This window comes from Osmerus mordax, chromosome 3, assembly GCF_038355195.1.
Source record: "Osmerus mordax isolate fOsmMor3 chromosome 3, fOsmMor3.pri, whole genome shotgun sequence".
NCBI lineage: Eukaryota > Metazoa > Chordata > Actinopteri > Osmeriformes > Osmeridae > Osmerus > Osmerus mordax.
The window spans coordinates 14,450,591-14,478,538 of record NC_090052.1 but is presented as its reverse complement, the minus strand read 5'-3'; the positions used below and the strand labels follow the sequence as shown (position 1 = coordinate 14,478,538).

General features: G+C 46.4%; 1 protein-coding gene and 1 long non-coding RNA gene across 2 annotated transcripts in view; one reads left to right on the top strand and one right to left on the bottom strand.

Annotated features, from left to right (window-relative positions):
- LOC136940887 (uncharacterized) overlaps positions 1-27,948 on the top strand; it is a 38,034-nt gene that overhangs the window by 3,502 nt on the left and 6,584 nt on the right. The window lies entirely within an intron of this gene.
- On the bottom strand, positions 11-27,799 carry baiap2l1b (BAR/IMD domain containing adaptor protein 2 like 1b). Its single transcript, XM_067233219.1, has 14 exons — positions 27,517-27,799; positions 24,935-25,010; positions 24,635-24,721; positions 18,746-18,807; positions 16,618-16,689; positions 16,017-16,151; positions 11,589-11,741; positions 11,140-11,295; positions 10,386-10,536; positions 10,081-10,297; positions 7,735-7,797; positions 5,418-5,610; positions 1,272-1,312; positions 11-1,115 (listed from the first exon to the last, which is right to left on the bottom strand). Exons 1-14 carry the CDS (start codon positions 27,565-27,567, stop codon positions 1,043-1,045), a joined length of 1,530 nt encoding a protein of 509 aa, XP_067089320.1. The 5' UTR covers positions 27,568-27,799; the 3' UTR covers positions 11-1,042.

Below are 27,948 nucleotides of genomic sequence, written 5' to 3'. Positions count from 1 at the left end.
AAAAATTGAAGAAATAAAACAAGTTTTTATTTTCATACAGCAATTATTCAAGCTAAGAGGGGATGTAAGGGTGAGCGAAAGACTAAAAGAACCACTGTACAAGTAATGCAGAAAAATGCCATTTGGGAGAACAAAAACCTCCACTGCCTATGGATAGGTTATTATAGGTACCAGTCTGTCTGAAAAATAATTGCCTGTGTATGACTGTGGAAGGGTGAACATTCATTAAGGCAAATGTGTATCCCATCTAGAGCTTCAAACAAAACCATTCTGGGTCCACAATGACACTTTAGTCCCAGGTTGTGTGTCCAAGCAATGGAATGTGTTCAGAGGGCCTGCCGATAATCAAACATTTAAATACATTCATTTCCCTCTGCAAGATATTTCTTCCAAGCAGCTTCCCGGACAGTGTACAGTGTATTATGCAGTGCATGCATGTCTCATCACTAAGCAACAACACAATGAGAACAATAGCAACACTAATCATGAGGACCGGGGGTGAGATGCAATGCATAGGTCCCTTCTAGTCGCATACTGCATTTACATTCACGTACTGTCCTATGGCAACGGAAACACGAACGTTAACAATGATTCAACAAGCAAGAACATTATAAATACGAATCCACATTTCTACACATTGTCTTCTCTAGTCTCCACTGTGTACTGTATTTAGTTCTGCTCTGTCCAGAGGTCACAACCTCCATACATCCAAGACACGCCTCCATGCCGTGTCCAAGACCCTTATGTGTCACAAAAATAGATCTAGATAATAGAATATGTGCATCTGTTGCATAAATAAAAACAGTTCCTCTAGCTCGGCGTGTGACAGCGAGAGAAAGATGGTGGTAGCGGGGGGGGGGGGGGGGGGTGCGGGGGGATCAGTTGTGGAGATGACTCCAGCCAGCCTGGTCCAGTGTGTCCACTGTCCAATGATAGGTGGGAGGGGGTTAGGGTCTGGCCTGATGTAGCCCAGGCCAGGGCTTCAAGTCCTGGGCAGACGGAACAAGGGTGGGCTGGGTGGCTGGAGAGTTTGTGTGGAGAGTCAGATGATGGGGGCTGAGCGGTCGTTGGTGACAGTGGGACGCAGCTTGACTGTAGCGAAGGGGTTCCCTCCCCTGGGAAGACAGAAAGAGTTTAGTCACAAGCTGTGTGTATACTCGTGTGTGCTAGCTTGCTAGCATTTAAATGAGTGTCAGACCAGGGGTTGTACAGGTTTCTGGGTGCCATACCCCGGCTGTGTGTGGAGTTGATGAATCGGAGCAACAACTTACTCTAGGAAAGACGGAGGCTTCCCATATCCGTTCTGTTGATTCTGTGGGAGAAGGGAAGACAAAACATCAGGACACAGTCACTCTACCTCAGCACTGTCACACTTTGCATTAGGTTACATATCCCATAAAGCCTGATGATTCTCCACATCCTCTTTTCTTATGAGAAAAACCATATCACATTCTCTGACCAGACTGGTTTGGGGAAGGGAGATGCACTTTAGCCGAGCGCCAGAGAAAGAAAGGAGTGTGGGAATGCAGAGCAGAGACCTGCGTCACTTCAAAAGACAGACATTGGAATCTGGACCTTCTGGAAAGACCAGTCTGGTTCCAGAATAATCCAGCAACATGTGGAAACCAGTGTCGGCAGCCCTGACTAACGCACTTCTGTCAAAGTGAGAGTGTGAAAGCAGCTAAAGAGGCCTCACTGTGACCACCAGTCACCTGTTTAACTATCACGTCACCTGACTGCGGTTATGACTAGGCACAATCTTCTCAGACACTGCTGCAATCAAAACTATAAAAATAGTGATAACAGCCTCGATAGTTCACCTGATAAGAGTGCGTACCATGTAGGCTGAGTCCTTACTGCAGCGGCCTTGGCCCTTTGCTTCAAGTCTTCCCCTCTCTCTCGCTCTCTCTCTTCCAGCCTGCCTTTCCTGTCACACTTCACTTTATCCTTGTGCTGCCTTCGGGCCACATGACCCAAAGGTTCATAACGAACCATCGTTGTGTTTACCCAATTTTACCCAATACAAATACAAATACAAATAATTTTCTTTTAACCTTTTCAATGGGGGTCTGAGACAGCCCAACGGTTAAAAGAAAATGCTTCACTTTGTTTTTGTGTGCGGTAAAGTTGTCGCAATACGACGGTGGGTCACAATGACTAATGGGTCAGAATGACCCGAAGATAACACAAGGGTTAAAACTGTCCAATAAAACATGAAAAATGCCCCGAAATCGATTTTTTAAAAGTGATAATAACGATATACAGCTATCGAATGTAAGTTCTACTATTTAACATTCTCTTGTTGGTACTCCACATGTATGTATCCTCCCCCATTCTGCCTCTGATGTGTAACAGCATGTCACAACTTCACAACTACTCTGATTCCAGTCAAGCCTCATTGCTGCAGTACCACAGTCAGTCCACTAGAGGGTGGCAGTCAACAGCCCTCCCTTTTCTCTGCAGGCTCCAGAGAGTGAGCTTGGATGGTGAGACTGACAGCAGGGCAGGCAGACAGACACACCCTGACCCTGTCTGTCTCTGGGCCCTGTCTCACATCTGGCCTTCTGCCTCATCCCCTCCAGATGTTCTCAGTAATCCCAGTCCCGATCAAGCTCACACATGCACACACGCACGCACGCGTTCACACACACACACACACACACACACAACATCACACATTACATTTACATTTAGTCATTTAGCAGACGCTCTTATCCGGAGCGACTTACAGTAAGTACAGGGACATTCTCCCCGAGGCAAGTAGGGTGAAGTGCCTTGCCCAACGTCATTTGACACGGCTGGGAATCGAACTGGCAACCTTCATATTACTAGCCCGATTCCCTAACCGCTCAGCCACCTGACTCCCTAGCACACAAACTCATACTAACACACCCACACCAAAAATCGTACATAATGTATTGTTCCAGGTCACGTATGTGTGGCCTTAACATGTATGCATAGATGGCAGTAACATGTACAGTCATTACAGGTGTTCCCTACCACAGTACCAGCCAGCTCCACATCTCGCTGTGTGGTGTGAGTGTGTCCGGACAGCCAGCACACACTCACCTCCTCACCTCTCTGGCCCACTCAGAGAAGGCCGTGACTCACCCAGCCATCGCACCCTCAATTCTGTAAATACCAGAGTGGCTCTCACCCACTGTCGCACTCCTCCTACTCTCCTGTGTGTGTGTGTGTGTTTATGAATGGGAGTAAATTAGATGAGTCATTCGATGAGAGGATGAATGGAGGATAAGCTCCTCATGCACTGACCCCTATTTACCCCTGAACATTACAGAATTACAGAGGTACACAGAGAGAGATGAGATGAGGGAGGGAGACAAATGAGTGATGAAGAAAGACAGTTGGAGAGATAGAGGAAGATATGGGTGAGGAAGGGAGAGAAAGAGAGAGAAAGAAAGATTGATACCAGGAAAGAGAGAATGAGGAGACAATAGGACAGAGAAAGAAGTTGAAAAGTAAGAAAGGGGGAATGGAGGTAAAGGAAAAGGAGGGGGAGGGAGGGAAATTAATTGGATTGGGGAATTAGAAGAGAGATCATAGGGAGGGGGAAGGTGTCAGGTTCACTCAGGGTGGAATTCCATCAGCAGACCAAGTCCAAGCCATGTCCCGGATGTGCACCTGACAAGATAGTTGGACACACACACACACACACACACACACATGCACACACGCACGCACAGGGTACCCCATTACCCTGGACCATGAGGTTCATGAATATTTCACAGCAGGGGAAGAAAAGAGAGGTGGATCTTCTTACACAGTCTGTCCATTCAACCTCTCCCAGGCCAAACATCACAAATCAGTCCCACCAAAACAATGTATGTATGTGTGTGTGTGTGTGCGTGTACGCCATAATCACTGTTGAGCAGTAAGTGTGTGTGGATATGTGTGTGAATGTTTGTGCACAGTATATACTGTACAGTATATCCCCAATATTGTAGAGCGGAGATAGAAAACAAGTGTGTCAGTACGTGTGGGTGTGTGTGTGGCTGTCAGTCTCGTCCCACAGTGTCTGGTGTATAAAGAGCTTATGTTTCCCTTCCCTCCCTCCCTGTGATTAACAGGACGTCTATCCAGGAACCAGGCCTCAGGTAAAGTACAGCTCAGTACTCACAGTACAGTAGCCATCATATGGTGTGTCACATGACATCCATAGTGACCGGTTCGGGGCAGAGCTCTCTGAAAGGCATTTGAGAGTATTTAAGGTATCATGTTACATCAGCTGCCTTTCCAATAATGTTGAGATGACTGTGTAGTTTTACCTGCAGTGTCAGTAACAGACAGCACAGTCCATTGGATAAAGATCATCCACCTAGAGGAAGTGCACTATGACTGTATTATCAACCCACAGGGGCAGATTGAGGTTTTAATAAGCATATTTATTCAAATCTGACAATTTTTGGGATGGAAGCTTTAGAGCATATGTTCACATCTGGTAGTTTCAAATGATTTGGGATTTAAGAATAAATATCAGAGTAATGGAATATTACAGTATATACTAATACAGTATGTGTATACTTTATACAGTTGTTCTTACTATTCCAGTTCTCTTGGTAAATGTGTTGTGCCAACAGCAGCAGGTAATTGGGGTCACAACCCTCATTTCCATCCAGTCAGGAGGAGGAAGCATGTTTCACCGCAATTTTGCTTAGCTGGCCGTCTTTGCATACATGCAAACATGTCGTTTCAGGAACTCTTTACTAGAAGGTTCCGTGTTATTCAAAAGGTTAGCGACAGTAAAAAACCAGCTTCTTTCTTTGGGGTTGGCAAGGTTGCGAATCCTCTCCATGCTCCTGTCAGGACTGGCTGATTAGGACGTATGCTCTTTAGCAGTGTGTTTCCAGTTCATCATCATCGTGTTCTACCCATCACCATCATCACACTCAGACTGATCTTTTCACAGCCACATGAGAGAATACAGCAGCTAGAACCATCATTCAACAAATGTGTTTAGCGATCGTGAGACTACAGAGACTCAAATAGAGACCAGAATAATCAGCGCTTGTCACACTTGTAAATGTCAGGCCCCTGAAAACTGCTGCACTCATAATAGTACTCTCGTGTTACTCCGACCAGTGCAGGAACACACCTGACACGGTCCCCACACACACTGTACACCTGCTTAGATAAGGCAGGGTACACCACACTGAAGCAGCTAATGGACCTATCAGGTGTGGCCTGATGGTGTGAGTGGAGGAGAGGGGGACAGAGGGAGAGAGAGGTGAAGACGAGAGAAAAGCAGAGGAAGGGGAAGGAGGATCGGGGAATGAGGGAGAGACAAAACAACTGTGAGTGAGAGAGAAAGAAAGAGAGAGGGAGGGAGAGAAGGAGGGAGAGCGAGAGGGAGAGAGTTAGAGGGAGAGAGCGAGGGAGGTCTGGTTGGACGGACTGACCGTTCTGTCTGGTGCGGAGTTAAAGGAGGAGGCGGAGGGCGTGGGCGAGTGCTGCTTGTTGTTGGTGGCGGGGGAGTGGGTGGGGGAGTTGATGTAGTCGGGTGGGGGCAGGACCATGGTGGCCTCGTCTGTCTCCGTGTCCTGGTGGTGGAGGTTGACCACACTCTTACTCCGCAGGGGGGCAGTGCCCACGCTGGAGAGAGGAAGAAAAGGGGGGGGGGGGGTTAATTAAGCAATAAGGTACTCGAGGCAGTACATTATCGTCAATAAAGTACGTGTTCCTCGAGTACCTTATTGCTTTTATAATACGGTTACCAGCGAAATTATAAATAGTAAACAAATAGTAATCTGTCTTTCAGCACAAAACAGCATTGTGAATTTCACGTTTTAGTTAGCCTAGCTAGATCTCGCACCATCTCATTAATTCGCAATGCTCATTTTATAAAAGTTGCCTTTAAAATAACTTCAATGACAATGGGACACTTTCAATAAAATAATATTTAATTTAAACATTAGGCCTAAACATTCTAAATCATTCAAATGTAGGCACTGGGTATAGGCTATACTATAGTTACGAGATACTCGATAGAATAAGGCTGTTGTTAAGATTTGGTTATATTGATTGGATTTCCATTGCGCACAGTGCCGTAGAAATCCCGCAGTATGTAATTCATTTCTTCCCTGGTTAAGGTCTTCAGGTCTACGGTTTTCCCCACCTCTTCACACCAGTTGGTGAAGCAGTTAATTGCCCACTTAGTTTGGCAAACAGTGTTTCTTTCGTTGCGCAACATTTCAAAGACCTCAATTTCTTTTTTGTTTATAAGAGCATGACGCCCTCCTGAATCATCCCAAAAAGATCGAAGTTAACATGAAACATGTTGTTGATGTGATTACTGTCAAGCTTGAAATGACAACTAATAACGGTCGCGTTATTTTTATAACGCACCAATATGGAACGCTCCTCAGCATGTACAGTTACTTTTTGAGTGCGCACTAATATGGAACGATTCCCTTTTAAGGTAAATGTAAAAAGGCGCACAGTACTTTATCGCTCAATAATGCACACCCCAGAACTCCCTCTCAACCAATCAGAATGCTTGATTTCATCCACCCGTATTATTATATAGAGGTAGAAATAAACCTCACCTAACCCTATAAACTCATCTTGCAAACAAACTACTTACGGTTAGATATATAGGGCTTAATTTACAGGGTTAGAAATAAATCTAACCAAACCTCATATTGCACTCAAACTACACCAGAAGTTAGTAATGGAGCCGATGTGTGTACAGTTAGGTCCATAAGTATTTGGACATTGACACAATTTTCTATATTATTATCTGCTCAGATTCAGCCAAATGCTTCAGAACTCATAGGACGGCGCTTCACAGTGCAGATGGACAATGACCCGAAGCATACTGCGAAAGCAACCAAAGAGTTTTTTAAGGCAAAGAAGTGGAATGTTCTGCAATGGCCAAGTCAATCACCTGACCTAAATCCAATTGAGCATGCATTTCACTTGCTAAAGACAAAACTGAAAGGAAAATGCCCCAAGAACAAGCAGGAACTGAAGACAGTTGCAGTAGAGGCCTGGCAGAGCATCACCAGGGACGAAACCCAGCGTCTGGTGATGTCTATGGGTTCCAGACTTCAGGCTGTCATTGACTGCAAAGGATTTGCAACCAAGTATTAAAAGTGACAATTAGATTTATGATTATGTTAGTTTGTCCAATTATTTTTGGTCCCTTAAAAAGGGGGGGGGGGGGGCACATATAAAATGTGTTGTAATTCCTACACCGTTCACCTGATTTGGATGTAAATACCCTGAAATTAAAGCTGAAAGTCTGCACTTAAAGCACATCTTGATTGTTTCATTTCAAATCCATTGTGGTGGTATACAGAGCCAAAATGATGAAAATTGTGTCAATGTCCAAATACTTATGGACCTAACTGTATATTGCAGTACTGCTCATGGCTGTAGGACGGCTCAGTATATCAATGTATAAATCAGGCCCGCGCTGCCTACAGAAGCAATAAAGGTAATTTCTGGTTTAAAGGCCATCACAGACTTGCTGACTGCTGTAGACACTAGGAAATTACATCTGGGTGTAACGTGAGACCTGTGTGTGTGTGCGTGCGTACGTGCGTGTGTGCTCTGGTTTAACCCATAATCAACAAGTATGAAGTAAAGTAAAATGACTAAATGTAAGTATTGGTTAAGGTAGTGAGATAATCGAGATTTCATGTACTTTGTAATATTAATACAACAGTCTTCCAGTTGACCCCTCCTCCTTCAGAATATGAGAAATCTCCTTACCGATTGTTGTTGACGATGGGCTCTGAGTATGCACGGCAATAGGATGATGGAAACCAGCCTCTCCTGGGAGAGAGAGAGGGAGGGAGAGAAGGGAAGAGAGAGAGGGAGAGAAAGGGAGAAAGAGGAGAGAGAGGAAGGGAGTGAGAGAGACAGACAGACAGACAACAAGAGACAAACAGAAAACGAGAGAGAAGGAGAGAGAGAGAGAACATGGATGAGACAGATATTTCATCGCAATGAAATCAAGCTCTTCTTTCCACTCATTCACCAGTAACAGCAGGATAAATAGGCTCCCAATGATTGAGAGGGGGTACTCTGCTGTTCACCTGCGTACCACACTCAAACAGCCCTCCATCTCAAACACTGGAGAGGCCCTCCAGACAGGGGAGACCCGGGCCCAGTTAACCAATAACAGCCTCCAGCCTCTCCATAGCTGCCATTAGTAAGCTTGTTGTGGCGTCAGAATAAAGCTTGTAATCAGCTGCATGGTGTGGGGTCTCTAATGCAGACAGATGCAGAGTATGATGGGCGCCTCTCTGTGGGAAATGAGAAGCAATCAGAGCACAGCCCTGAATACCAAACACTCCATTTCCTGTTACTCTGCTTGGTGGTTGACGGTAGCATTATTTCAACATTGTCTGCGTTGCAGTGGGTTTTTATCACATTTGGGTTTTCCTCATCTACTTTTGATGGAAAATGAGCTGAAGGTGAGAGAGATGCAGGTTTTATCTTCAATAACACAGAAGTTTTTCCATTTAGTAAGAGTTTTTGTTTTCCCCTTGCGATTTACGAGGCGTGACTCAACTATTTACCGTGATGTCTAAGGAAAAAGACAAGAACAAAATAAAATAAATTTCCTTGTTCTGGCACTGACCAAAAAATCATTGGTGGAGTTGAAAGGTGTTCCACAGAGACTGACACACACTCACACGCTTTGCCACACACACACATTCTGTGTCAAGTCCATCTTAGAAGGGGATGACAGAGATGCAGTGTCACACATTGGAGACCCATACTCTCATGTTCCATCACAATTCAGCTAAAAATTTTAATACTCTGAGAAACCTTGCTGCTTATCACCCACTCCAAAGAGTGCCTGAGGTTCTTAAGGCGGATCTACGTACAGAACGTTCCCTCAGTATCAGTATGTCACCACTGCTTTCGAATGACACAATCCTGTTGAGCCATTAGGAGTTGGAGAGTGGGTGCGGTCAGCCTATGTTTACCTAGGACAAAATACACCAGGGGTAGATACCATATCAACTTCCCTTAAGTTACAACAATCACAGTTGTGGTCAATCTAACTGTAGCTTTATATATAGGGATAGACTATGAACTAACACTTAACTTGAAGTCAATGAGACTTTTTTGGGGGCGGCCATGTTGGTGTCTTAGGTGGAAAGGTATGTGGTGATACCTCTCTCCCTTACATGATATCTGTTTGTATCTGTATATAGTCCACTGTTGCTCGGCCCAGTTGCCAGGATACATTATCGCTCAGCCGAGCCATGACAGAGCATAGGTGTGTCTGATGATATCATTGACATCATCACACCGACCTGACTGTTGACAACTCATTGGTTCTATGTTACGGCAACCATGGTGACCATATCCAGTACTGTGGTCTATATCCAGTATTGTGGTCGATATCCAGTACTGTAGTCTATATCCAGTACTGTATTAGGTGGTGTTGCTGACAACCTTCCATCCTCTATTTTTCTCCATGCCACTCTTTTCTTCCTGCATCAATCCTGCTCTGTCTCTCTCTCTGCCCCCCCTCTCCCTTCCTCCTCTCCCCTCCATCCAGCCACCCCCTCAGGCGCCTGGCAGGGCAGGGAAGCTCAGAGGGCCCTGGTCATCAGTGGGCAGCACGACCAGCATCAGCTGAAGCACACATGTCCACAGCAGCTGGCGAGGGAGGCAGGGCTGGGGAGGGGGGATGCAGGGCTAGTGGCTGAGGTGGGGGGAGTGATTACTGTGTACATGTGGACATGAAGGAGGGTTGAGGACTGGGGGGAGCTGAGGTTGGCAGGGCTGGGCGGGGTGGGGGTGGGGGGGTGGAGTGATTACTGTGTACATGTGGACTAGAGAGAGAGGGTGAGGGGGGGGGGGGGAGCCGGAGGCTGGTGAAGAGAAAGTGTGTTTTAACAGGCTATTGAAATGGGCATCATGTACAAGGTATGCAGGACAGAGGATGTGGGAGAGGCACTGTTTAGTGTGTCTTTGCAGGTGTATAAATATACTGTGTATTGGTGCATTCTGGTTCTCTATGTGTTTGTGAGTGCACATGTGTGTACACATAGGACGACACATGTGTGTGCGTGTGTGTGCGAGCGCCTGACTCACTGCTTGGTCTTCTCCAGCTCTCCGTAGAGCCAGCCGTCCCTCTCCTCTGGGATGAGCAGTGTGATGACATCACCCTCATCGAAGCTCAGCAGGGTGGCATTGCCAGCCGCCGTATGGGGGAAGATCGTCCGCACCCGGGGCCTCCGCACGATATTGTTGAGCCCCGTTGCCATGGACACCGACCTGGACATGGAGCTGTCCTCGCTGTCCCCATAGTCTGGACACAGGGAGGGCTTTGTTAGTAGCACGCACGCACGCATGCAAACACAGACAAAAACATTTGACATTTAGACTCCTATGCGTACCTGTGATTTTCTCATCTACAGCTGTTTTTGTGGTAGTTGTGCTTGGGGGGATGGGGGTGACGGGGTTGTTGGCGAACATGCCGGCCAGTGGGCTGGTCTGGGCCTTCAGGGCCGGGGCCGGGGGCGGGGGCATGGAGACCACCGAGTTGCTCTACACCCAGGAGACAACACATTGACCATGGTCAGCGGGAAAAGGGTAGAAGGTAAGGGTGAATCTTTCCTAAATGGAATGCAGCCCATGAACAATCCACAAGCATATCAGTTATGAGGAAAGGAGGAGAGGGAACAGGGGAAAGGAGAGGGAAGCAACTTTCTGGATTTGAAAATAGCCCTGTAATTTCTATTATCTCTCTCCCTCTCCCTCATTCTACCCTCCCTCCCTCTCTTCCTCTCTCTCCCTTGTTCTACCCTCCCTCTATCCCTCTGTCTCCCTGTCTCCCTGTCTGTCTCCCTCTGTCTCCCTGTCTCCCTCTGTCTCCCTGTCTGTCTCTCTCCCTCTGTCTCCCTCTGTCTCCCTATGTCTCCCTCTGTCTCCCTCTGTCTCCCTGTTTCCCTCTGTCTCCCTTTGTCTCCCTGTCTGTCTCTCTCCCTCTGTCTCCCTGTCTGTCTCTCTCCCTCTGTCTCCCTGTCTGTCTCTCTCCCTCTGTCTCCCTGTCTGGCTCTCTCCCTCTGTCTCCCTGTCTCCCTCTGTTTCCCTGTCTCCCTGTCTGTCTCTCTCCCTCTGTCTCCATGTCTCCCCGTCTGTCTCCCTCACCCGGCTGCGTCGGGAGGGGGCGGGGGATGGAAGTGGGGTGACAGGCACAGAGTTCCTCAGGCCTTCGATCATGGTCATGATGCTGTCAGGCACGTTGGTGGCATCGCTGCACTTCTCCTGCCAAGAGGTCAGCTTTCCCGACAGCATGTCCTTGGCCTGGGGGAGGGCACAAGCACACATGAACACACATTGAAGTATGCCTTTGGCTACTTCTCTGAATACAATATGTACTGTTGTGCAAATCAAGTTAAAAAAAAATGCGAACCTTCCATTTCAGTGTTCTTACAGTGGGGTTGGGGGACATTATTGTACCTGTGGCCTAAGACTCTTCGAAGTGGGCTTATTGAGAAAAGCAGCTATAGAAATGGGACCAGGCCACAGAAGCCCTGTCATAGAGCACAGAGGCTCTTAGCAGCCTAGGGGGCAGGAGCCTGGGAGAGACGACCTACCGTTTCATGAAAGGCAGCTGTCTGGTAAGAGAAGGTGCAGTGTTTGTCCACCAGGAAGCAGAAGCGCCTCTTCTCCTCCAAAAGGGCCTCCTTGCACCCGTCAGCGATGAACATTTGCATGTCCACCTGACGAGATGTCAGCATCTCCAGACACTGCAACGCACCAGGCATACAATCTTATCTTGGCACCATCATCGAACAAACAGCCCTGACCTGTGACAGATTTTCATTTCACATCTCGTCAATCGCAAACCATCACCTCACTACTTCGACCAATCAGACGACTTTATCTCCTCCCTGCAGACATGGCTCAGCCAATGGCAACGTGGCACAGCGAAAGGCAGGAAGCGAAAAGGCATCGGGATAAAAGAGGTAGAATAGAAGCCTGCTAATCTCTGTGTGGCAGAAGGCTAGCTGGGTTTCTTCTCTCTATTCTGTGGTGAGTAAAAGGGAGAGCAGCTCCAGGTGAGGTCCAGCCCAGCCGAGAACTGGAGGTCTTATCTCAAAACACAGACGCAGGGCCATTCTAAGGTCACCGTTCTTCACAGAAGGTGAAAGATGGTGTGTGTGTTTGTGTGTGCATGTGTGTGTCTGTTAGGACCTTATTAGTCTCATTATTACTCTCTTTTCAAATGATACTCGATGTTCTTGGCCTGTTGGAACACAGCAAACTTTTGCTGAACTGAATGTGAAACCACGTAGGAGAGTGAACTCAAAGATGGAGTGTGCAACACTAGTACACAGGAAACAGAACAGGGATTTGTTTGATAACCTCAACTCTCGAGTTTGTACAGTATGTACTGTAGTCTGCATGCTGTCAGAAACTCAGGCCTTGGACATTTTCACACAGTAGAAACAGAAGAAAAGATCAATTGGAAATCTTCTATTTTCTATAGACATGCGGGTACTGACTAAGAGGTCCTTGGTCTTAAGTTGTACATGAAGCTGTGATAACTCTGAGCACAGTGATTTCAATCCCAGCAGCATGGAGCAGACTGCCTGTTGCTGGATACACGACAGAATATCAGACAGGATATCATTTAAATTTTTTACATTTAGTCATTTAGCAGACGCTCTTATCCAGAGCGACTTACAGTAAGTACAGGGACATTCCCCCTGAGGCAAGTAGGGTGAAGTGCCTTGCCCAAGCCCTAACCAACAACCTTCTGATTAATAGCCCGACTCCCTAACCGCTAAGCCATCTGACCCCCCTATATATCAGGCAGGATATCAGAAATGGAATCACCTCTCAACACCTGATACGCACTATAGGTGGGGGAATTGCATGAAAACAGTTGACAGAAACAGCATAAACCATTGTAATAGGTGTTTAGCAAAGAACCAATGCTGCCACTTGACAAGTAGACATGCACAGACCCACCCACACACACACACATGTACACACACACCCAGAAGGGCAAGGCCTGTCCAAAGCTGACAAGTTTCAATGTGAAGTTGACTTCCACATTCCTGGCTGTGTGTGTGAGAGTGTATGGGTGTGTCTCTGATCACCAGGGATACTGTGTTTGAGCCTACTGGGACAACTGATTTTCTCTCTTTCTGTGTCCGTCTCTCTGTCTCTCTCTGTCTCTCTCTCTGTCTCTCTCTCTGTCTCTCTCTCTGTCTCTCTCTGTCTCTATGTGTCTGTCTGTGTCTCTTTACTAACATGTCTGTCTGTTTCTCTTTACTAACCCCCCCACCCCCAACCCCCAACCCCCCTTCCTGGACTAAAACATGCTAGATTGCAGTGTGTTCCTCTTAGCTGGAGAGATAGCATTGTTGTTCAAACAGAGCTCCCTGTACATAGTCCTTGGATGACCTCTGATAGGAGGGCCTTCATGGATAATGACAGTACATTGTCTGTCTCTCTGTCTCTCTGTCTCTCTCCTCCCCCCCCCACTCTCTCTCTCTCCATCTCCTCCCCCCACTCTCTCTCTCCATCTCCTCCCCCCCACTCTCTCTCTCCATCTCCCCCCCCACCACTCGCTCTCGCTCTCGCTCTCTCTCTCTATCTATCTATCTTGCTTCCCTGGGAGACCTGCTGTTGTTTGGGTCACCAGTGTGACAGTGCTGGCCGTTCCCATAACGTCACCTCCCCTCAGTGTAGCAGGCCCGCTGGCTCTGAGGTCACCCCTGAGGCTCTGAGGTCACCTGTGGAGGTGCCACAGTGGAACCATTGTCCATCTCTGTCAACACCGATCACGATACAGACATGATATCACACTCAGCGATCTGAAACACAACCTGGATAATTCAAATATTTCTGTGTGTGTACCTGTGCATGTGTGAAAGGGATATTGTTGTCCTTCGTGTATGGTAGGAGAAAAAGAAACAGTGTAATTACTGAGGTAAAAGTGTGTGAAACCACTCTATACACACACCAAACTTCTCCGGCTGATCAAGACATCGGTTCTACAGCCAGTTGCTATGGACACCCACTGTATTGTTTCTTCTGTAGACTGCTAGAAGGACAGAAAAATTAGGATGCTGCTCTAAATAGAAATAGCAATAGCAATAGATTAGCAATAGAAACCTGTGCCAGGTTCAGATTCCCAAATCATCAAGGCTACAATGGCTGCAATTACACAAGCCTGGGACAATTGACATCACAATATGAGCAGGCTTTGTATTTGCGGAGTTCTTCTGAATGTCAAAATGATGTGGGGAATACACAATGGCTTGCGTTCCAACAGGCCGACACAGGAGAGCATTGTTGGTCCTCATTGGAAGTTTGTCCTTTCCTGGGACTCCCTTCTCTCTCTAGATGAGAGGCCTAACTAGGGTCTATTTGCCACCTGTTGGGCTTTCTGGGAGACTGATGCTTGTAGAAGTATGGATGCAAAGGAACGTGCTTTCTCTCACAGAGGAACTCCACACACTAGGTTCCCTCCGGTCAGAATAGATTGATCATAATGCCTCCTCATAACCACCCCTTCATTCATGATTCCATCAATGTTTTCATTAATTCATTCATCCATCCATCCACCCACACTGATAGCAGGAACACATAATGCAATGCTCTCTAAACACCCAACATACTTCAGCCTTTGTGGGCATGTCAACACAGACTGGAAAAGGGAATATTCTGAAGTCACCACCTGGGAAGTGTTTAACAAGTGTTTAATAATTGATAAGACTGAGAGAGTGACAGATAAAAATACGGAGACAAAGAGAGAGCTAAACAGAGACAGAGAACGTGCGAGGGGCTCCTTAATCTAATCACTGAAAGTGACCCTGGCTTGAAAACTCCATATTTTCACCTTTCTGCAATGGGCAACAGCTCTTGACAGATTAATACAAGGACGTGGAGTTCAGCGATCGATGTAAAAGTGTAATTTTAGTCCAGCATTGACATAATAGTAGTCACAAACATGCACTCCCCAGTGGCTGACTTTTTAGAAATGGTGATTCAGGCCTTTTCAGTGAGTCATTCATCTACAGGTCCCTTTCTTCTCTCTTCCTTCCTGTAATTCTATCTCTTCCTCGACCGAGAAGAGAACCTTGCTCTCAGCTGTGGATCAGGGTTTTAGAAATCTGCTCTCCCTCTCTGTCTCCCTCCCTCTGCCTCAATTCCTCCCCACCCCTCTCTTTGTCTCTCTCTCTGTTCTTGTCATCTCTCTACAGCCCCCCCCACACACACACACACACACACACGCACACACACACACACCCCTCCCCAGCCCCCCAGTCCCTCCCAGGCCAAACTGGGCAACGGGGTGTGTTGACTTAGCAGCCAGTTAGACTGGCTCTCTCACTGACTGGGTCAACTGTTACTCTGATTTGATGTTAGATCTGGAGCTTAACTAGGGGGTGGGGGCGGTGGCACAGCCTGTTGTTTTAACCTGCTAGTTTACTAAACAACTGAACCCGGTATACATCATAGAAAGGTCCCACTTTATAGCATGTTGACAAACTTGCTTCTACTGTCTTCCTTACCAGACAACAACCTCTCTCTCTCTCTCTCTCTCTCTCTCTCTCTCTCTCTCTCTCTCTCTCTCTCTCTCTCTCTCTCTCTCCTTCTCTCTCTCTCTCTCTCTCTCTCTCTCTCTCCCTCCCTCCCCCCCCCCCCCTCCCTCCCTCCCTCCCTCCCTCTCCCTCTCCCTCTCCCTCTCACGCACGCACGCACGCACGCACGCACAAAGACAAGAGGTTTCTCTTTCTCTGTCTCAAGTCAGTGGCCATAGGACACATTGACAGTCTCTACCAGTATGACTATTTGCAATTGTGTATACGGGTGTGTGTTATGAGGGTGGATTGTGCAGAGGCTGGATGCACCAGTAGCGCCTGACGGCAGACAACACACGTGCACTCACACGTACATTAGCTTGTTCCTAAACCGTCTTCACAAACGTCTCGCTGGTTTGTTACTGTGGCTACGACAGGCAGTGTCAGAGGTGTGTGTGTGTGTGTATAGGACGGCTTTCTCACCTCGCTCTCCTTGCTCTCGTACTTGGTGGCGTTCTTGCCCTGACTCTTCCTGCGAAGCTTCTTTAGGTCTGATTGGGACCTCTCCAGAGAGTCTTGCTTCATCTTGTGCTCAGTCTGGTACCTCTTGAAAGTGGCCTGGAGGAGGGGGGGCATTATACAGAATTTAATGTAATCTATGTTCACAAACCTACTGTTGCTAACTGCAGATTGTTCATTGCTGCCTGCCTGTTGCGAGCTTCGAGGTTCCTACTGTGACTAAATGCCCTCAGAAGAGGCTACATTTTTCATTCAAGAACAAAGCAATCAAGGCTGTACACATGAATAGCATTCCAAACGTGGAGTTAATAGATTAGTGAGAAGAAAGTCATTCCTGTTGTTTGACAAATTACTGTTCTACTGTACGTCTGTGGTGAGAGAGGCTGGAATCCCTCTATCACACACACACACACACACACACACACACACACACACACACACACACACACACACACACACACACACACACACACACACACACACACACACACACACACACACACACGCACACACACACACACACACACGAGTGTGAACAGAGGCATGTGCTTAGTGGAGTACTTACTGTCATGTATTTCACATCCATGTCGGTCTTGCGCTCCAACTCACCAATTATTTCCCTGTGAAACCTTTTAAACTGCAGGTGAGGAAAGAGAAGAGGGGACAGGGTGTGCAAAGTGATAATTTTTAGATGATATATTGACAATTAGATGTGCTGGTGTTGTTGGCAGGATGTCGATAAAACACAGTAAAAATATGGCTTAGTGAAGATGTGCAGGAGGGAACTCAAGTTGTATGAGTGAATAAGAATCAAAGCTGATCAGCGAGGCTCACGGGTTCTCTGTCTCTCTCTCTCACTATGTTTTTCTCTCCATATGTCTCTCTCTCATTATGTCTTTCTCACAATGTCTCACATGTATTATATACAGTATATATTGATATATGTATTTGTTTCTCCATCTATCTCTCTTTGTCTGTCTCTCTCTCGTTCTCCATTTCACTATCTCGCTGTATTCATCTGTCTCCATCTTCGCATAATCATTTGCGAGGGCGAGGGAGATCATATCAGTGGCAGCCTTATCATGGCAAGCCCTCGCCCACGGATGGCAACACTCCCCACCACTCTCTCTCAATCTCCTTCCCCCCCACCACTCTCTCCATCTCCTCCCCCCCACTCTCTCTCTCTCTCTGTCTGTCTGTCTGTCTGTCTGTCTCTCTCTCTCTCTCTCTCTCTCTCTCACTCTCTCTCTCTCTCTCTCTCTCTCTCTCTCTGTCTCTCTCCCCATCTACTCCCCCCCCCCCTCTCTCTCTCTCTCTCCCCATCTCCTCCCCCCACTCTCTCTCCATCTCCTCCCCCCACTCTCTCTCTCCCCATCTCCTCCCCCCACTCTCTCTATCTCCTTCCCCCCCACCACTCTCTCTCCATCTCCTCCCCCCCACTCTCTCTCTCCATCTCCTTCCCCCACACTCTGTCTCTCCATCTCCTTCCCCCCACTCTCTCCATCTCCTTCCCCCCCTCCACCACCTCTCTCTCTGTCTAGATACATTTCAACAAGTTTCCTCGCAAACAACAGCCCACGCCCTTTAAGTGAGACATCCCCCTGACCCCGAGACCTTCCTGTGTACTGAATAAGCCTGAGGCTTCCTCCACACAGAGACATGGGTGGGTGCTGACTCATGCACACAGACACACTGGTGGTGAACCAATGTTCTAATGCATGCTCTGACCCCTCCCTCCCTTCTCTCCCCCCCCCCCCCCCCCCTTATCGGCCCCTCTTCAGCTTCTCTTCACCCTCCCCACCATACTGTATGTGGTCAACATGCACCTTGGCTCTACTGCTCTCCCTTTCTTTCTGTCTGACTCAAGCACTGCTGAAGCAACCTGTTGACACACCCCAGCCTAGGCTTAGCTATCAGTATTGCATGTTCAGTTCGAGTACAAGGGAGTGACACTGAGCTCAACTAAAGTCAATGTTTGATTTGAATGAGTAATATTTGACCGTGCACTGAAGCTTTTATCGCTTGGTAAAAACTCAAAGTGAGAAAACCCATGCCAGAGGATTGAATACAACTTTTGGGTTCTTACTCTTACTCTCTCTGGCTCACTTGGCAGATGGAACATAATTGGGTGGCAACTATGTCAGCAGAGCAGTGGGTCAGTATGGTAGACTGGTGTGTCACTATTGTACACTAGCATGCTAACGCTAACAACTGTAACAACATCCCCAGTTCCCAGAAGTGTTTCCACAGGGCATGTTGAAACACGATTCCCACCCATTGTCCTGGCAGGTGCACCTTCTCCTCAAGGTTGTTTTTGTTTCTAGTCAGGAGCTGTTGGTTCTCTGGGTCTGTCCCTGGGTGTGACACTGGCTACAGAAGAGGGGAGCCACACAACAGGGCAAAATACAAGGAACGCCACCCAGGGATCACATGGTCATGTGTGTGTGTGTGTTAAAGTGTATGTGGGTGTATTAGTGTGTGTGCAGTTGTGTGGGGGGAGGGGGGGTGTTCACAGTGACTGGAATTTCAGGCTAAACTCAATAGGTTAAGGTTGTATTGATAAAGATAAGTGACAGAGATAAAGATATAGGTAGAGCTAGCGATAAAGGTGTTTCCTGCTAGTGCCTTGTAGGAACCCCCCACACACACACACACACACACACACACACACACACAGGATCAGAGGTACTCACATTCTCCTCCAGCTCGAGGTGAACCTTCTTGTGAACCTCAGAGATCTCCATCAGCACTACTCCTGTAAAGAATGAGCAAGACCTCCTGATTAGCTGGCTCAAGAAGAACCAAAGCCTTTGGCAGGCTGTAACTTCAATCTAGTATGACCACCCTTCTGTCTCTGCCTCAGACAGCAGGTTCAACCCAGCCACCTGCCTCATTTCGTTATGTTACAGCTGGTTACTGGTTTCCTCCAGACATGACGCTTGGCATTCAGGCCAAAGAGTTCAATCTTTGCTTCATCAGACCAGAGAATTTTGTTTTTCATGGTCTGAGAGTCTTTCAGGTGCCTTTTGGCAACCTCTTTTTATAAATTGATTTTTTAGGAAAACAATTAATTGAATCCATTTTGGGATACGGCTTCATAACATAACAACGACTAAAAAAAGTGAAGCGCTGTGAATACTTTCCGGATGCACCGTACATTTGGTTTGTGTGGAAAACTTGACTTAATTAAAATCAGCTCAAGCTATAGGGAGCCACAAATTACATGGCTTCTCACTGGGTCACTCACCAAGACAATCAAATTGGAATTATCATATCATAGTAATAAACACATAATAATCATAATAAAAGAAACGAGAGGCAGCATTGTGCAGGATTTATACAGTGTGGACCCACCCACTTGGCACGAGGTCAGTTGTTTACGTGTATAAGAGAATGAGCTGCCAATTAAGATAGCATATCACTTGATCGTTTCATTTTCCTCATTCCATTGGATTAAAACGAAATGAAAGCGCTTATCTAATTTGCCCTGTTCAGAATTGTCACTGAAAGCCATATTAGCATCTTATTTACAACCAGGAGGAGAGCACTACGAGAGTTGGTTAGTTAGTGTGTACATAAAGTTCTCTATTTCCAAAATACTGTTAATCCCTTTGTTTGCTGTAATCATTTTAAAATTAATTTAACAGACACTTTTATCCAAAACGACATATGGCTTTGGTTTGAACCTGCAAACTCTTGATCTCAAGTCAAACTTGAAGTGTTTTTATTTATTAAGTGGACTAAATTCTTGGGACATGTCAAACAACAGCTAAGTAGTAGGCGTAAAAAAGTATAGTTTGCAATAAATATATAAAATAATCACAAATAAGGGCACAAATAGGATGCTATAAAAACAACAATAAAACACTAGCAGTAGTTTCAGAGCCAGTAAGATAGGGTCAAATAGCTGTACACACAGATGGACACTGGGTGAGACAAGGAGCTGAGAAAGGGTTGGCCTATTCCTGGCTTGGCTGATCCAATTGACACTCTCTTTATGTGGCCAGGTCTGCACTAGTCTGCTACTTCAGATGGCAGGTCTGTGTGTCTGTGTCTGTGTATTGTGTCTGTTTCACACACATCCCTGAACAAAGCTCCCAGATTACGAGTTGACACAGCCATACATAGCCATAGAGCCTGTGTGAGTGAGTGTGTGTGTCTTTTAGGTAAGCTTTCTAACCATCTGAAGAGAGAGACAGAGAGAGAGGATGAGGGAGAAATACGCTGACAAACAGAAAGAGAGAAAGAAATAGAGCAAAGGGAAATCTAGTGTTAGCCTTCGGACTGTACCATGTGTGTCTACAGTACCAACAGAATAATCCTGAGGATACATTTTATCCACAGCAAACACACATAGTCCTGAAGTATGTTGTTGTGTCTAATTGACTCAACACTTTTGAATGCAACCTCAGAGGAACGGATGACTGCTACCCCTATAGCATTGTGTACTGACATTACAGAGCAGAACTGGATTGCATGATGTAAATGTGGTGTAGTGGTTCTGTGCAGGGCCTGCAGCCTGTGTGTGTCTTTTTGCCCTGGCAGGGGGCTGTGTTGGAGAGCTCCCTGAGCTCATCAAACAGGCCACATGAGACCTCCACCTCCAGAACCTTCCATCTTGAGAACAAAGTAAGGAGGGAAGGACATTGGTTTGATGTATCTGATACTGATGCACTGGACAGAGTGTGTATGCGTGTGTGTGTGTGTGTGTGTGTGTGTGTGTGTGTGTGTGTGTGTGTGTGTGTGTGTGTGTGTGTGTGTGTGTGTGTGTGTGTGTGTGTGTGATTTAAGCGCAGTGGGTGTGTGTGTTTTTATCCGTGTATGACATAATAGTGTGTGTATGTGTGTGTGAATGTGCAGCCAGCTGATGTTAGCCTGAATAAATGAACAATAGTTTTATTCATTTTCCCCTTTATGATGAGTTTGTTTGTTTCAGGTGTGTGACATACTGTTTCCTGATCTGGACGAAAGCCCTGGTTGAGTCCAATGCCCAACTATCAAACAGGGAGATTAACAAACCATACAGTACGTACAAAGTTTCTAGATCATTGCGTTCCCTAGAAAGAAACAATGCTTTGGAATTGTTTCCACTTTGACATTCTGTATTGTGGTGATACACAGCATTGTGAGCACTCTGTGCTCTTTGTAATGACTTTGGGTATTGAGGCAGGGAGGCAGGGGGAGAGGAGGGGAGGGGCAGAGAAGGAGGTACATACAGACGGTGTGGTCACTAAAGTCATGTTGTATGTACAGGCTTAGAATAGCCACTATGCCTTTTCACACTAAGTTCCAAGGTAAATACAACCAATCTCTTCAAAATGCATCCTCTACTTCTGTGGTCTGGAGTGACCATTCCACACTAACCGCTCACCTACCTCGACACATCCTCAACCCCAGAACCCACTCAAGGATTGGACAACTACCACTGCTAGAGTGAAGTACGGGTGAGACTCGTATGACAAGATAAAAGCTGAGAGGAGATGTTCTGAATCAAGTCATGTGCTACATCACTCATCATAACCCTCATGATGCTGAACTGGAATAGTGTTTCACTTCTAGAAATCCTCAGATAGGATGTCATGCATTCCCAAAGGACATTTACAGTACAAACATACAGTATTTAAGGTGCACAGTCTCATCCACCCCCCCTCAACCCTTTCTCTTTCTCTCTCTAACCAATTTCTTTCTCTTTCTCTCGCAAACTGATATACAGTCATTTGTTTATAGTTGTCATGTTCTGACCACAATGTTACCAAGCAACAAGCATGCGCCACTGAGCGGCATTCTGTGCTAGGGAAACAAAATGCATCATAACAGGGTGTGTGACAATGGAGCAACAACTCCTGTTAGCCTGCCGACCAAACTAAGACACAGTAACTCACCCTGCCGAGATAGTCCGCTCACAGGTTTAATTGGGGGGGGGGGGGGGGGGGGGGGGTTTGCAACAGGTCCAGCTTCGCAAGATACAACTATGGGTTGGAGTGAATGTGTGCAGTATTTCTTAGAATAAAACATAATGTATGGCTAAGACATTGAATAATACTATGTAGAGTCTCCTTCCGTGGTTCAGTCTGGCTGCTTACAGGACAGAGAACAGTGACAACACCCAGGTTCTTCTCGCCCCAAAGATACAACATGGCCGTCGTGTTGTAGTCTATCAGCTAGGGCTAAACCGATTTAATCACATCCCTCTAGCTCCCAGGCAGCTCTAAATCTGCATGTGAGCAAACACTCCTGCCGTTCACTGGCTTGTGAGGTCTCGCTATTGCAGAGTAGCCTTTCTGTGTTCGCACAGGCCAATGCTGGGACCGTTTCTGAATTGTTCCCTGATTGAGATTGGGATCGGCCATGGATGCGGAAAACTTTGTTGGAGTCTCCAGTTTCAGAAAATCTCTGGCATTTGCAGAGATGGATGTTCTGCAAGACTGGTGTAGGAAAGAGCAATCACTAAGGGTTGCTAGCAGGGATAAATTGGTACCCAGGGAACACATGATGGTGAGACATTTGGACTGTGTTGGTCCCTGCTGGACCAAAGCAACTTGCTAAATGGGAAATAAGGCTTATAGTGTCCTGAGAGGCCTCACTCAAAAAGTATTTTTGTAGTGAATATGGAGCATTTGTTTGGACGACATCATCTATGGCATAATCAATTCATTCTTAATAGTCTTTTGCAGAAGGAGCTTTTCAAAGGGGATATGCAAATACATTCACACTGTCGTGCCAATGTTTTTGACTGTGGTGCAAAATAATGCTGGCATCAGCAGGTGACACCTGACGTGCTTGCACAACATCCTGAGAATTATGTAAACAGGCCTAGAGGACATTCAAAATGGAGCCCACACAAAGCTGAGTGTGTGTGTGTGCGGTTGAATGCAGATGCGGTAAGCCCTTGCTGGAGAAACACACACACACATGCAGAAAACCTCAGAGATGACACTGTGCTCTTTTGTTGAGGTCTCACATTTCAGCTTGCTTCAGTTACATGTGTGACCCAGTGATCAGGGGAGATAACGAGAGCTCCACGCGCCGCCATCCTGTCAGAACCTTTAGCCAGCTCTGTCTTCATTAGTCCAGGTGTGACTGCTCTCCTTGTGGGAGAGGCTTAAAGGTCATGTGCTGGCTACCTGAGAGGCCCTGGATGAAAGGACCTCCCTTCACACTGACATTTGAACTCTGAGGGCTGGCGGGGGGTGAGGGGAGGATGGAGGGGGGGGGGGGGGGGAGTTAGGAAGCAGAGAAGGAGCGAGGCAGGGCAGCATGTCAATCCTTCAGTGACTCTCAAGAGTATCAGGTGTCTTGGCCCTTGGCGTCACCGTGTCTCGTGTTCCTGAGGCTGCTTGGGTAAGCTTGTGATGTTCCACAGGTAGCGAGAGGGAGGGGCGGATGAAGGGAATAGGTGGAGGGTAACAAGCCGTCTTCTTCTGTGGTGTGGGAGGGTAGAGACTGCTGTTACCCCAGGCTTCTCTTTGGCTCATGGGTCAATGAGAAGGCTTGTGGTTATTGTCCTTGGAAATGCTGTTATATTTCTGTGGCAACAACGTGTGTGCTGGGCTTAGCTTCTGCTCAGTAAAGAAACACAAGTGTTCACAAGGCTTCACTTGCTGCAACCAAACGATGCTCAAAGTGCATCGTCATGACTAAGGTGGGGCTTAGTCTTCACAGACTGAGAAAATTCCCAGTGCTGTCTGTGTCCCACACGCACCGGAATACACTCACTTTAGGACTATCCTTTCACACACACACATTGTCTCAAAGTCACCTTGTATGGGTGTGGTAAAACCCATAAAACACACTTCTTTTCGGGAGCCATCCTGCTAAGGGAGGGAGGGGGAGAGACAAAGAGAGAGAGAGAGAGAGAGAGAGAGTGTGTGTGTGTTTACCTGTGACCCAACTCTGTGTGAAACCAAATTTAATAATCACTTGCCCCAAGAGCAAGAGGGAGCCCAGCTACTGCACCACACACACACACTCACACAAGCTGTCGGACACATCCTGTGCTGCAAATTATGTCGGAACCAGGGGAGCGAGGGGGAAAAGAACCAGACATTTCTAGACTATGTTGCATAGTGGAACCCTATGAGGCCTGTCCAGATGGGTAGCTTCCAACAATGGGGTGAGAATCCCAGCAGGGGGAGTTTTAACAGAGGGGTGAGAATGTATCCAAAGGCTCAGAGCCAGAGGTGATCTATAGCTAGACATAAAATGTTATCTTATGCAGAGACTGTATTTCTTGGCCTGTATGTGAGTATTAATCAAGGCAGCAGCATCCTCTCAGGACAAAAACCAGACTCCACAGGTGGTCTGGAGTAGTGACCCCCCCCACCCCACCCCACACACACACAAACACACACACCCATCACGGCACCTTGAACCTAAGGGCTGAGGGATTTTAGACAGACTGTTGAACATCCATTTGAGAATTGGAGATGTGTCGACACAAAGGCTTCCAGAGTTTGAGCACCACAGAGCTGCCTTATGAACAGACAGATAGATAAGCAGAGGCATACAGATTAGCAGGCAGGGAGACAGGGAGATAGACAGACAGGGAGACAGACACAAGCAGGCAGGCAGGCAGGACTTACCCAGCTCTCTGGAGACAGGAGACACCGCAGCATTCTCTCCAATCTTAGACACAGCATCAAAGTACATTTTCCCGGCCAGGGTCATTGCTGTAAACACACAGACACACACACACAGATTGTAACCTACAATACAACTAGAAGAAGTCTTCACTCTACAGTACCTCAGAATGGCATTCAAGAGTAAATATTAACACAGCAACACCAGAGGTGAACATCCGTTTGGCATATGGTTTGGTTAATCGTGTAAATATACAGTATATATACTGTAGATTATTTACTGTATAAAAGATGGATGCTCACCAGCCACAGATTTCTCATAGTTCTTCCCCAGGTTGACCAAGTTCCTCAGCCCAGGGTTGAACTGTTCCATCACATTCTGGAGAGGAGAAGAAAGTGAGATCTCTATCAGAGTGACAGGGAGCCTGGCTGTTTACGTTCTCTGCTACGTGACTGAGTGAATGACATAAAAGGAGAGTTGCAGGGAGAAGATGAAGGTGAGCGAGTAAATAAGAGAATGTCCGTCTGTGAATGAGTAAGTCAGTAAGCGCGAATGTGAAAGAATAATGTGAATGAATATATGAATGAATGAATTACATGAAAGTGGCATCTCCACACTCTGTTGAAACTGCCACATCTGACCAGAGGAAAGTGTTCATTTAACACCAGGAGTGTTCTTGGGGATGACAGTGGACCTACATAAACCCTCAATGAGTAAAATGAACACTCTTGGTGTTAACACTTAACCCTCGTGCTGCCTTCGGGTCACATGACCCAAAGGTTCATAACGAACCATCGTTGTGTTTACCCAATTTTACCCAATACAAAAACAAATAAAAATAATTTTCTTTTAACCATTCCAATGTGGGGGGTCTGAGACAGCCCGACAGTTAAAAGAAAATGCTTCACTTTGTTTTTGTATGAGGTAAATTTGTCGCAATACGACGGTGGGTCACAATGACTGATGGGTCAGAATGACCCGAAGATAACACAAGGGTTAAGACATTTTCTGAACCAGATGGTAAAGACTGACCATTCTCACAGGTGGCCTCCAGCCACCAGCACTACAGCCAGTCAAAAACACTGGCAATAACAAAGAAGAGGCATAGATCAACAAGGCTTGGCCACACATTATCTCACAAGGATCAGTAACAGAGAGATTCCGGATTCATGGGTCCAGCACTGTGTAATTTCCCCCATGTAAAAACATGGTTCCTATCATTACCTCCATCGTCTGAGAGGCTTTCTCTCATAATATTAATGAACAATTCTGCTCATCCTATTCTACTGATACACAGGCGTTGAATCGAGAGTCCCCTATTTCCTGCCATCCCCGTCAAACAATTTCACCTGGCCCACAGTTGTTTAACCCAGCAAATACCTTACTCTAATCAGTTGAACTGCTATTTCCCTAACTCAAGTCCTACTATATGTTGAGATGTTTATCGCCACAGGAATTTTTACTGTTTGACAAGATAAAGGTGAGTCAGGGCTGAGACCCAAAAAAAGAATCCAGGAAATGATAGGTGAAACCCTGGCATGTGGATAACATGAAACACCAGGTAAAGACCAACCATGTTCTGAGTAATGTGTGCATTTGGTAATACAGGGATTTATGATCCAGTGACAATAAAAGGCATGAAGCAGTGAGGGAGGTGTACAAGTTTACAAGTGATGAGTCAACCTTAGCCCACTCAACTCCTTTCAGAGTTGATGTGTGGTACAGCAGTGGAGTTATTAGTAGGGCACTGAGTTTTCCCCCCCATCATGCTCGGTGCCAAGGTTACTCTGGTCCCTTTCCTGCAAAAGGCTTACTCAAAGTTGTTCAGTGTACAATTTTTATAGACAACGAACCTGTGGAACAGTTGGCTATTACTGCGAGCCATAGGCGGCAGTGGTGGAGCAGGCTGTATAATCTTACCACACACAGTGGCCAGCTAAATAATTAAACCTGCACGGTTTGCCTTCCATATCACCACCTCAAGGAGCCGGGCCAGGTGCACCAAAGTCTAACGGCATTCTCAGGTCTAAAATACCATCCGCCAAAGCACACTACTGTAGGTCGCCCACTTGTTCTTGCATCGGGCTGGCACCCTGTGGAGTGTGCCACACTTGGCACATGACTTGTGGAGTGTGGCATAAAGTACCCCATGACTAATCAAAAATTGCAGTATAACGGCATGCTTTGACACTGAAATGGAACAGTGTGATGAAGTGAACAGAGCGAATAAGTGTTTAACCAAAGCTTAGGACAGCTAGCGTTACATGAATCACTTTTCTTATGGTACTCATATAAGTAATAGGTGACCAATATGCGAAAAGACACATTACGGAAGAACACCTGTTTATGGTGAGGGGGGGATCAGGATGTGGCTGTGTGGCTGTGACAGGGTACTATGGCTCTATTACACATGAAGCGGAATTACAGCTCATGTCCGTTCATATTGTCGAATGCCATTCACGAGAAATTGTTTAAAATGGAAGTAATGTAACAAGTCAAGTTTTAGTCAGCTCTGTGTAGATGTATTTATTCGCCATAAATTCTGTTATCCAGATTTTGTCTTTCAAGTACTGTAACGCCATTGGATTGGGTTTGATCCAAGGAGCAGCAACAGATGTTTCCATACTAGTGTCAACATTATGCAACTTTTTAGTCACTCTAATTCTATCAGTTCTTGTGTTGAATGCATCAGGATAAATTTGAACTATTGTTTAGTTGGGAAACCCCTAATTTGCAAACAAATCTAGCGATCGCGGTGGACGCTAATTGAAACTGGACTCACTCGAAAGAGTCAAGTTAAAAGACATGGACTGGGCGCACCTGTTTGAATAGATTAGGTCGCACACGGTGAATGTTTATACTGTATTATTCTTGTTTTACTGACCTTATATGTGCTTTCGGTGAGCTTGTTCACCTCCTCTGGGTCCTTCGACATGATCAAATCCCTGTTGATTCCGTTAGAAACAAAACTATTCACCTTCACCCAAAAAAGTGACAAAACAGACCTCTACGGATTCATGAAATTCCTCATTGTCAGCGAGTGCTCCACATATTGAAAAAAAGAATGTCGATCAACCCTTTATTAAAATATTAAAATAATATTTCAGTCTATATCCAAAATATGTGCAACGGTTTGCTGTGGACGTTATCTGTGGACTGTAAAGACGTTAAAGCTGAGCTGTCAAACTTTGCGTCGTCAACGGGGAGGAGGTAGGTGGGTAGGGTGTTGGACGTCACACTCTGCCCCCTCCGAAATTATACGCAAGGTTGACGAGGGCTATCCCTGATGGTTGCGGGCGCTCCCTAGAGGCACTGA